Here is a 12,416-nt window from a genome sequence, read left to right as displayed (position 1 = left end):
GTGAGTGAGTGAGTGAAAGACTCCAGCCACATCACAGAAGTATGTAAATAACAGTCTGGACCAGGCAAACCAATCACTGAAAGCACAAACAACAAACCCCAACACTGGGGATGATGACACACAATCAGTGAGTGGGTGGGAGAGTGAGTTGGGTTTAACGCCACTTTTAACAGTATTCCAGTCATATCACAGCTTGTCAGCTTAATGTGTGAGGAAAGCCCAAAGTGATGCAGGTCTTGGATGTTTACCACTTCGATGAAACCCATTGGAACGGATATGGTGCTGACAAACCTAGAAACATAATTGAGCCAAACGAGGATTCTAACCAACAATCAATCATAGGTTTCTGGCGTGCCCAAGGGACGCAACTCTGCACAGTGAATAGTGGCGCCTTAGACGACTGGGCCCCCTTCCTAATTTTAGCTTCTTACAACCAGCATGAGCTTTGCGGACTTATTCTGAACATATCATCAGGTGTCTTGTTATTGTAACAATGCTGTACTGCATAACTACATACCTTCATAACATAACGTTGCAGCTACATGATGGCTTCTTGTAAATAATTAAGTCTGGACCAGATAATTCTGTGATTGTTGATATGAGCACCTCTCTAGTACACAATGTCACACATTGAACCAAGTCACCGAGTCTTACCACCCGTTCCACCGAGTCAAACAACCAGCACACGTTGCTGGGGACCAATTCTTAAACAGTATCCCAATCATAACACACACGATAGAATCCTTACAAAACTTTTATTCATAGATTAGAAATTATCTCCCAGTTGAGCGCATGATATATCCAGATACAGTTTACATCGGTCCAAAGTAAAATTGGTTGACACTTAAATAAATAAATAAAATTCCCCTTGTACAGCATGCCTGAGACAAATCCAAACACTGAACACATAAAAATGAATACAAAATTCTAACATAACTCAGATACTCAACATGCTCAACTTGTTTTCAAATTTTAATACACTTAACTGTTTTAGAACTGAATACTTTCAAAACTGATGTTACCATAAATGCAGTAATGTAGTGATAGAATAGATTGCATACACCTCAACACTGACGTCACACCTTCGTAAACTGGCAGTAAATTCATTCATAACCATGGCTGTACTCCTGTACTTAACAATTTATAGCTAGCTGAAAGTATGTATGAAGTACAGGACCTGTAACAAGGAATATTACTGAAAATAAGGACAACCGAAGTTCTCTCAAGTTCACAAATATACGCACACCTTTCTCACAAGGATCCAAGGTATGAGGCTTTAAAACAATCACTTCATTAGGCACATAAGTGTATATAGCTGACCAAGTATGAATTCAAAACCACTGATGGTTTGATTGGCATTATTAGAAGTTGGTAAGTAACAGTAATGGCAGTTATTTTATGGATGACAACTTTATTTGATAATGATGCAACATTTCGGTATAGATACTTATAGTTATACCCTTCTAAAGCAAGGTCCATCTTGCTTGACAATGGTATGAGGATCTACACCGAAACATCACAAAATAGAATAAAGAAGTTGTCATCCCTAGAATATCTCATCTTCACAGATGAGGCTGTTACAAACACCACAATGGGTTAACCCAAATAGTAGTACTGCCTCACACCTTAGACATGTTAGAGCTCTAACCAGATTAATACATCAACAGCTGTTTACTCCTCCGAAGGTTTTTTATCCACAGCGTATGGTTTTTCAACTGGAATACTGCCACTGTCGGCAATTTTAATTTCCTTGGCTGGCTTATCTCCGGGATTGGTTTTAGTTCTTTCAATTGTACGTACGACATCCTGCAACAGAAGACATAGGAATTGGTACAAGTCTACATAGTGATTTCTTTTGCATGCCATCATAGACATGGTTGACAGTGCTTCGGTGAAGGAGAACTATCCATGTTTTGCCATGTTGACAGCTGCAGACATTTCAAGGAAATACAGACTTTCAACCCAGAAACATCCCATTTTAACAATGCAAGTTTTTTTTGCAACATCCTTGATAATCGTGAAAATGGACAAAATTTATTTGCTGATACTCAAACACTTCACTCTGACATGAATCACAACTCGTACAAAGTTCAAACTAGTATGTGCGCTTGAAACTAGTTGAAAGGTTGGATAATCCTGCAACAATTATCTTTCACAGGATTCCAGGGTTGGGCCCAGACTGAACAATCTACTTGCTATCAAAAGAGCATTCCATTAAATTTAACACGATACAACACATACACCTGCAACTAGCTGCATTTCACGATGGACTGTAATGCAATACACTGTTGTACAATGTATGGAACTAGCCAGGGTGGACAGGTTTGGAAATACACTGTTGTACATTGTATGGAACTAGCCAGGGTGGACAGGTTTGGCAATACACTGTTGTTTAATGTATGGAACTAGCCAGGGTGGACAGGTTTGGCAATACACTGTTGTTTAATGTATGGAACTAGCCAGGGTGGACAGGATTGGCAATACACTGTTGTACAATGTATGGAACTAGCCAGGGTGGACAGGTTTGGCAATACAATGTTGTACAATGTATGGAACTAGCCAGGGTAGACAGGTTTGGCAATACACTGTTGTACAATGTATGGAAGTAGCCAGGGTGGACAGGTTTGGCAATACACTGTTGTTTAATGTATGGAAGTAGCCAGGGTGGACAGGTTTGGCAATACACTGTTTAATGTATGGAACTAGCCAGGGTGGACAGGTTTGGCAATACACTGTTTAATGTATGGAACTAGCCAGGGTGGACAGGTTTAGCAATACACTGTTTAATGTATGGAACTAGCCAGAGTGGACAGGTTTGGCAATACACTGTTGTACAACGTATGGAACTAGCCAGGGTGGACAGGTTTGGCAATACACTGTTGTTTAATGTATGGAACTAGCCAGGGTGGACAGGATTGGCAATACACTGTTGTACAATGTATGGAACTAGCCAGGGTGGACAGGTTTGGCAATACACTGTTGTACACTGTATGGAACTAGCCAGGGTGGACAGGTTTGGAAATACTGTTGTACAATATATGGAACATACACCTGTAATCACACACAACATGCACCTACAATCATTCAACATCATACACCTGTAATCACACAACATGCACCTACAATCACACAACATCATACACCTGTAATCACACAACATGCACCTACAATCATTCAACATCATACACCTGTAATCACACACAACATGCACCTACAATGATACATCATCATACACCTGTAATCACACAACATGCACCTACAATCATTCAACATCATACACCTGTAATCACACACAACATGCACCTACAATCACACAACATCATACACCTGTAATCACACACAACATGCACCTACAATCATACATCATCATACACCTACAATCACACACAACAGACACCTATAGTCACACACAACAACACACACCTACAGTCACACACAACTACATACACCTACAGTCACACACAACAACATACACCTACAGTCACACACAACAACATACACCTACAACAACATACACCTACAGTCACACACAACAACATACACCTACAGTCACACACAACAACATACACCTACAGTCACACACAACAACAGACACCTACAGTCACACGTAACAACATACACCTACAGTCACACGCAACAACATACACCTACAGTCACACACAACAACATACACCTACAGTCACACACAACAACATACACCTACAGTCACACACAACAACATACACCTACAACAACATACACCTACAGTCACACACAACAACATACACCTACAGTCACACACAACAACATACACCTACAGTCACACACAACAACATACACCTACAGTCACACACAACAACATACACCTACAGTCACACACAACAGACACCTACAGTCACACACAACAACATACACCTGCAACTAGCTGCATTTCACGATGGACTGTAATGCAATACACTGTTGTACAATGTATGGAACTAGCCAGGGTGGACAGGTTTGGAAATACACTGTTGTACATTGTATGGAACTAGCCAGGGTGGACAGGTTTGGCAATACACTGTTGTTTAATGTATGGAACTAGCCAGGGTGGACAGGTTTGGCAATACACTGTTGTTTAATGTATGGAACTAGCCAGGGTGGACAGGATTGGCAATACACTGTTGTACAATGTATGGAACTAGCCAGGGTGGACAGGTTTGGCAATACAATGTTGTACAATGTATGGAACTAGCCAGGGTAGACAGGTTTGGCAATACACTGTTGTACAATGTATGGAAGTAGCCAGGGTGGACAGGTTTGGCAATACACTGTTGTTTAATGTATGGAAGTAGCCAGGGTGGACAGGTTTGGCAATACACTGTTTAATGTATGGAACTAGCCAGGGTGGACAGGTTTGGCAATACACTGTTTAATGTATGGAACTAGCCAGGGTGGACAGGTTTAGCAATACACTGTTTAATGTATGGAACTAGCCAGAGTGGACAGGTTTGGCAATACACTGTTGTACAACGTATGGAACTAGCCAGGGTGGACAGGTTTGGCAATACACTGTTGTTTAATGTATGGAACTAGCCAGGGTGGACAGGATTGGCAATACACTGTTGTACAATGTATGGAACTAGCCAGGGTGGACAGGTTTGGCAATACACTGTTGTACACTGTATGGAACTAGCCAGGGTGGACAGGTTTGGAAATACTGTTGTACAATATATGGAACATACACCTGTAATCACACACAACATGCACCTACAATCATTCAACATCATACACCTGTAATCACACAACATGCACCTACAATCACACAACATCATACACCTGTAATCACACAACATGCACCTACAATCATTCAACATCATACACCTGTAATCACACACAACATGCACCTACAATGATACATCATCATACACCTGTAATCACACAACATGCACCTACAATCATTCAACATCATACACCTGTAATCACACACAACATGCACCTACAATCACACAACATCATACACCTGTAATCACACACAACATGCACCTACAATCATACATCATCATACACCTACAATCACACACAACAGACACCTATAGTCACACACAACAACACACACCTACAGTCACACACAACTACATACACCTACAGTCACACACAACAACATACACCTACAGTCACACACAACAACATACACCTACAACAACATACACCTACAGTCACACACAACAACATACACCTACAGTCACACACAACAACATACACCTACAGTCACACACAACAACAGACACCTACAGTCACACGTAACAACATACACCTACAGTCACACGCAACAACATACACCTACAGTCACACACAACAACATACACCTACAGTCACACACAACAACATACACCTACAGTCACACACAACAACATACACCTACAACAACATACACCTACAGTCACACACAACAACATACACCTACAGTCACACACAACAACATACACCTACAGTCACACACAACAACATACACCTACAGTCACACACAACAACATACACCTACAGTCACACACAACAGACACCTACAGTCACACACAACAACATACACCTACAGTCACACACAACAACATACACCTACAGTCACACACAACAACATACACCTACAGTCACACACAACAACATACACCTACAGTCACACACAACAACATACACCTACAGTCACACACAACAACATACACCTACAGTCACACACAACAACATACACCTACAGTCACACACAACAACATACACCTACAGTCACAAACAACAACATACACCTACAGTCACACACAACAACATACACCTACAGTCACACACAACAACAAATGCCTACAGTCACACACAACAACATACACCTACAGTCACACACAACAACATACACCTACAGTCACACACAACAACATACACCTACAGTCACACACAACAACATACACCTACACTCACACACAACAACATACACCTACACTCACACACAACAACATACACCTACAGTCAGCACATCCCGAGGACACTCACCATTCCTTCCTCAACTTTCCCAAAAACAACATGTCTTCCATCAAGCCAATCTGTCTTTTTCACAGTGATGAAAAACTGGGAACCATTGGTGTCCTTGCCAGCATTAGCCATGGACAGCCAGCCGGCTCCATAGTGCTTCAGCTTGAAGTTCTCATCAGGGAAGCGATCCCCATAGATGCTCTTGCCTGGAAGAAGGGACATTATCAGGGCTCAATCTAAGGAACTTGATTTAACTTGAAAAATCAAGTTGCATATCTATCACTTCAAGTTGTGCATACTTTATAGAGCTTTATCAACCCTGATTATCGTTTCAATTCAGGGGTATATCGGGGCATTCTCAGAAGTGGATAGACATCCCAAGTCTATCACAAATGTCTTAAGCAATTCAACAGTAACTGAGTTAGAATAACAACTTTTCATTGTTATTAAACATTCTAGTTTTGCAAGGGAGACTTCTCAAACAAGAAGAAACGTCTTAAGACATTATTTCATTAAATCCAATGCTAAAATATCAAACTTTTTATAATACATCATGAAATATTCACAATAATTACTGTTGTAAGTAGTTGAGGTTTTCTGCTATTTTAAACAGCATTTCAGCCATACCAAACAAAGCATGATTTTGTTTGTTTGTTGTTAAACGCCACACTTAGTAATATTCCAGCTATATGACAGCAGTCTGTAAATAATTGAGTCTGGACAAGACAATCCAGTAATTGACATTATGAGCATCGATCCATGCAATTGGGATACAATGACATGCATCAACCAAGTCAGCGAGCCTGGCCTCCCGATCCTGTTATTGCCTCTTACAACAAGCATTGTTGCCTTTTACGGCAAGCATGGGTTGCTGGAGACATTTTCTACCCCGGACCTTTAAGGGTCAACATGAGAGCTCATTTAGGGAGAAAACCCAAAGCAACGCAACTTTGGTGCCCTTCAGCCCATGTATGTTGCCCTCAGTGCAAGAACAAATATACCACAGCAAATCCAAAAAACAACCAGCAGATCCTGCAGGCAACATTCCCGATAATCAAGTGTCATATTGCCATTCTATCATGACAAATACCCTGGACCTATTGACCTCTGATAATTTAGGTGACAAATGTTTGTTTGTTTTCTTATTTCTTGTTTAACGCAGCACTTAGCAATATTCCAGCTTTTTTACAGCAGTCTGTAAATAATCAAATCTGGATCAGACAATCCAGTGACTGACATCATGAGCATCGATCTACGCAATTGGGATACAATGACATGCATCAACCAAGTCAGCGAGCCTGACCACTTGATCCCATTAGTCGCCTCTTACGACAAGACAAGCATTGTCACCTAGGTGACAAATGAATCAGTCAACACAAGGGGACAGATTCTTGGACTGAATCCCCACAGGGTCAACAAGTGTACCTCCTGTTCCATCACCACGAGTGAAGTCCCCTCCTTGGATCATGAAGTCCTTGATAACTCGGTGGAACTTGCTGCCTTTGTAGGTCAGAGTCTTTCCTCCATCCTGAAATTAAGAGTTACAATACAGCATTGAAAAACGCACACAGTAGCTGGATGAAATATATCTGGTTTCACTGCAACCAAAATTGAGGGCCGAATAGCTGAAAATCAAATTCTATGTTTAGAAATCAGTATCAACAAGTTGACAAGTGGCTACTTTTTGAGTGACTATAATCACAGATTATTCATCACATGCCTTGAAAGGATCACATGACATAGGCAGACATCACGGACAATATAATTAGTTTGTTTGTTGTTTAATGCCGCACTCAGCAAGATTACAACTCTGTAAATAATCAAGTCTGGGCCAGACAATCCAGTGATTGACATCATGAGCATGGATCAACACAATTGGGATCAAGTACATGCATCAACCAAGTCAGCGAGCCTGACCAACCGATCATGTTAGTCGCCTCTTATGACAAGCAGAGTCACTTTTTACATCAAGCGACGGCCATCGATAATAAAAAAATATATTTGACTGACATTGTGTTCGGAAAACAGGCCATATTGGCAATAGCAATGTCCATTTCTCCCATGCTCGGGTCATATTTTAACATGTTTAAACAAACTAGAATTGCACAAAGCCATTTCATGTCCATCTTCCTGAGGCAAGGGACGTAACAGACTCTGAAAGTCCAGTTACCACCCTTGACGAAATAGGTTGGAATTTCTGGACTCCTTATATTGACCAATCAGATTCCACCTCTCATATCACTTGCATTTGCTTCAAACAAAATGACATCTGATGGATGATGAAGATATATTGTAATAAGAAGGTTCTTATCTCGGAAAGGACATCAAATCACTTGAGCATGAAAAGATTGGGAAAACATCTGTTGACACCCAGTTGATGGTACACATCTTTTAAAAATCCTGCAGTCAACAGTAATTTGCACGTTGAAATCCATGTTGTTTACGAACCGGATGTTGATTTCATCACACAATTTTGACCGGACTATGCACAGACTCGTTAGTCCAGCCAAAATATAACTCCATAATTGTAGCTTAATTCGGCAAGGTTGGAAACTAAACTTTTAGAGTTATTTTAACTCACTTGCCTCAGGAAGATATTTCATGTCAGCTTGCACATAACTCAGTCATAACTGAGCCAGGAACAGACAAACCAATGACAAGTATACATCATAATCATGTCATCAGGGCAATACGACACGTTATCAGCTAAGTCGAAGAGCCTTATCATTCATTCCCCATTTTGCTCAATTCTCAGCCTTATTGCAAGTGTAACGATTTTTAGCAGTTGCTTTGTCTTCGCAAGTGAGTGGAAACCTAACGATCTCCGACTAGCATTCTGACAGGATCGGGTGTCATTGGCCAAGAGTCGTAGACACTGATTGGCTAGGCTGAAGAGCAAAGAAAGCCAGTCCCTGATTGGATATGCAAGCTGTCGTTTCTGCATAAAAATCATGCTTCATGACTTGGTAGGTTGCCATTGAGAAGACAGGTTAGCGTGGCTTGAAGGTTACTTTAGAGGGGACATTATGTCGCCCTTAGGGTTTGTTGGTGGCTTAAGGTAATATATTTAGTCATGGCTCACTTGTAGACAAGTTATTGAAATGTTGTAGGATGTAAATTGTCACATTATTATTTTGTAACACTCGCTGTCATCTCGAGTAGCTGTCGGGGAAATACTTAACCTATCATTCTATTTAACACGTGCTAGGTTAGATAGATCTTTTTCAACCCACCATTCCTATATTATTGAGTCAGAGCAGTGTTTGTTATATCATAGCTTGTTTTTGTATGAGAATGTTATTTCAATAAACTATATGTAAATCTTCTCCGATGTTGTACTTTAGTTCCCTGAGACAAGCTGCTTTGAGCAATGGATTCGGACAGCCCGTATTTAGGATTTAATTAAAGAACCTATTTTTATTAACGTACAAGCGTCGTTCAGGACTCGCACAATGTTACACAAGCATGATATTCAAAGGGACCTATTTCTGGCATCCAAACAGTAGCACAGCTACAAAAGCCTGATCAACTGTTGACAAAATGTGTCAGTTCTTACCTCAAACCCTTCTGCCAGGGATTTAAAATTCTTCACTGTTTTAGGAACCGTTTTTCCAAAAAGACCAATAACAATTCGTCCTGCTTTCTCGCCACCAATGGTAATGTCAAAGAAAACCTGAAGAGAATAATAAATGGCATGTGTATATGTTTAGAAAAACAGGAAACCTATGTAACAAACGTACACGGAATTACATGTATATTCATTTGAGAAAGAAAATTAAAAAAAAAAACACCCCAAAAATCGAAAAACACTGAAAGGGAGACGACTCAGTCTGAGCACTATTTACACAATATATCGATCATATACGTTGCACGTTTACAGACTTCTCCTGTGATATATTCATTTGAACGTACATATATTTCCATAGCACATAAGAAGGTGATCAGGCGACACAAGCAACCTTAACGTGTTTCTAGAGGCGTAAATACTAAAAATAGGTCAATTAGAAAATTCCTTCCTCCATCAACAAACCTTATCAGTCACTTTCGGTCCTTTCGGCGTATCGTCTGCAAATACATAAAATGGCAAAGCCACGACTAATATAATCGTAGTCACCAACATTATGAGGTACTTTCTCTGGATTGCCAGTCTTTTCAACGCCCTGAGACGGCGGATAAGCGACTCTAGTGCTATGGTTGAGGTTGCCGGTCAAGTCGCCACGCGACTTCCTCACATTCAGCGAGCAGCGACAAGGTGGAATGATCTGATTGGCTGAAAGTAAAGAGACGTGGCACAGACAAAAAAAGACGGAATATTATACAGATACCGCACGCCATGACAAGAAACGGGTGTCGGTTGTGTTCACTAACAACATGGACAATACAACCATATATCATATGTTGGGGTGGCACGAACTGACTGGAAATCAGCTGGTCATAAACTTTATATAGAGGGAAGGTGTGTTGGAGTCTTGCCAAACAGTGATCGGTAGAATTTATTCTCCCCTACCCAATTCAGATGATAGTCGGATCTAAATGACACACATATCAATTTGAAGAAAAAACAAAATAGACAACTTATTCCACCAACTATTAACTGAAGTTTAAGAAGTGGTGTATATTTACTGAACAAAGGGGTTAGGAATTATGACTATTTTGGGGGTTATTTTCATGAAAGTCTTCACAACAAAATAATATTTAAAATATATTCATGTTCCCTAACGTTTTTGTTCAGTATATATGCTCCGCGGTCTGGTATTTCCAGTCTACATAGCAGATTTCGTTTCACAAAGCGACCTTAGCTTTACTCTGTAAAAGCAAAGACTGATATATATATGCTATGATATGTTGTAATTAGTGCTTATGTGAAACCGTCTATGGTAAAGCTGAAACATTGTCCCTGTGTAACCATGGCAAGTTGTGCGTACACAATAAACGACATATGCTGTTAAAAAATATAGAAACCGAGACAGACAAAGTAGGGATCAATTAATTAAAACAACTGCTTGAATTGCAACTAGTTCCTCCTTATAAACTAGCTTAATCGATTCCGTTAAAAACATATACTAACATATACTTTTTTGGGGTTACAGCTAAGATGGGTGAAGTATTAAAACAGAAAGTAGCAATAATGATTGTACTTGAAATAGTTATAAAGGAACACGTACATATATGTGTGTGTGTGTAGTATGTACATTACTCGTACATGCGTAAAAGATGTTACAGCAGGTGTTGGTGAGGATGGCGACGGTGAGAGATGAAAATCAATAGGGGTCACAAGAGTCAGAAGCGTTATGTTGTATGTGTGTTCGGAATGAAATCTCCGTCGTATAGATAGATAGATGGATGGATGGATGGATGGATGGACGGATAGATAGGCACTATATTCTGCCTGTCGATTTTCAATTGAAAATATCTTAAGTTAGCGATATAATATACTACAAAGTAACTGTACAATCGCTTAGTCAGCACTCGAAGAGTACTTGAACATGGCTTTATTTTATAAAATATAGTCTGATTTAAATATTTTAAAAGTTTAAAAAATCGCATAATAGACAACTGCTTAGACATTTTAGCTTTGAAAATCAGTAAATTTGCTTTTTTCCGGCTCAAATTTACAATATTTCAAACATGGTAGGGGTTTTGTGATTGCCATTTTATTCATTATCCCAGTCTTCATTGAACCAAATTATTAACACATAATTACCCAGCCACAGATTACCTTTTACAAACTGTTGCAGGAATGTACGACGGTTAAATAGACATAATTAAAGTTTACAACAGTTCTTTTAATTTTCAATTACATAAAAAACCAACTTGGCGTACTGTCTTGTCCCCCTCAGTTTATATTTAATGAGAAACAGAAAGCAGACGTTGGTGATAGAAGCTATAGTCAGTGACATGCCATCTTGTTGCTGTATGGGTATATCCAGGGTTGCGCATGCTGTCATCCTTTTGATTTGTTTGTTTTGTTTGTTTTTGTTTGTTTGTTGTTTAACACCACACTTAGCAATATTCCAGCTATATGACGGCGTCATCCTTTGGATACCAAATATAAACACTCATCGATAAACGTTCGGAACATCAAATTTTGAACTTTGGCTGTCAGCGGAAGTGATGTGAATGTGGAATGTGCCGTGATATTTTGCTGTATAAAGATATATTGTCATGCACCTCACTGGCGCACTTGTAGTAGCATATTTGTATGCTAAGTCATCACTGTGCCGGAGTGTGTGGCGTAATGCTAAGTCATCACTGTGCCGGAGTGTGTGGTGTAATGCTAAGTCATCACTGTGCCGGAGTGAGTGGTGTCATGCTAAGTCATCACTGTGCCGGAGTGTGTGGTGTCATGCTAAGTCATCACTGTGCCGGAGTGAGTGGTGTAATGCTAAGTCATCACTGTGCTGGAGTGAGTGGTGTAATGCTAAGTCATCACTGTGCCGGAGTGT

The 12,416-nt window shown here is 40.0% G+C and overlaps 1 protein-coding gene across 1 annotated transcript; it reads right to left on the bottom strand.

Annotated features, from left to right (window-relative positions):
- Positions 1-741: 741 nt before the first annotated feature.
- On the bottom strand, positions 742-10,227 carry LOC139473637 (peptidyl-prolyl cis-trans isomerase B-like). The gene is made up of 5 exons (XM_071256318.1): positions 10,001-10,227; positions 9,527-9,643; positions 7,396-7,498; positions 5,992-6,176; positions 742-1,806 (listed from the first exon to the last, which is right to left on the bottom strand). Exons 1-5 carry the CDS (start codon positions 10,088-10,090, stop codon positions 1,672-1,674), a joined length of 630 nt encoding a protein of 209 aa, XP_071112419.1. The 5' UTR covers positions 10,091-10,227; the 3' UTR covers positions 742-1,671.
- Positions 10,228-12,416: the final 2,189 nt, after the last annotated feature.

This window comes from Haliotis cracherodii, unplaced genomic scaffold (genome assembly GCF_022045235.1).
Source record: "Haliotis cracherodii isolate W230 unplaced genomic scaffold, xgHalCrac1.p SCAF_1, whole genome shotgun sequence".
In the NCBI taxonomy this organism is placed as follows: Eukaryota; Metazoa; Mollusca; class Gastropoda; order Lepetellida; family Haliotidae; genus Haliotis; species Haliotis cracherodii.
The sequence above is the reverse complement of the archived record's forward strand: the minus strand, read 5'-3'. Positions and strand labels throughout refer to the sequence as shown.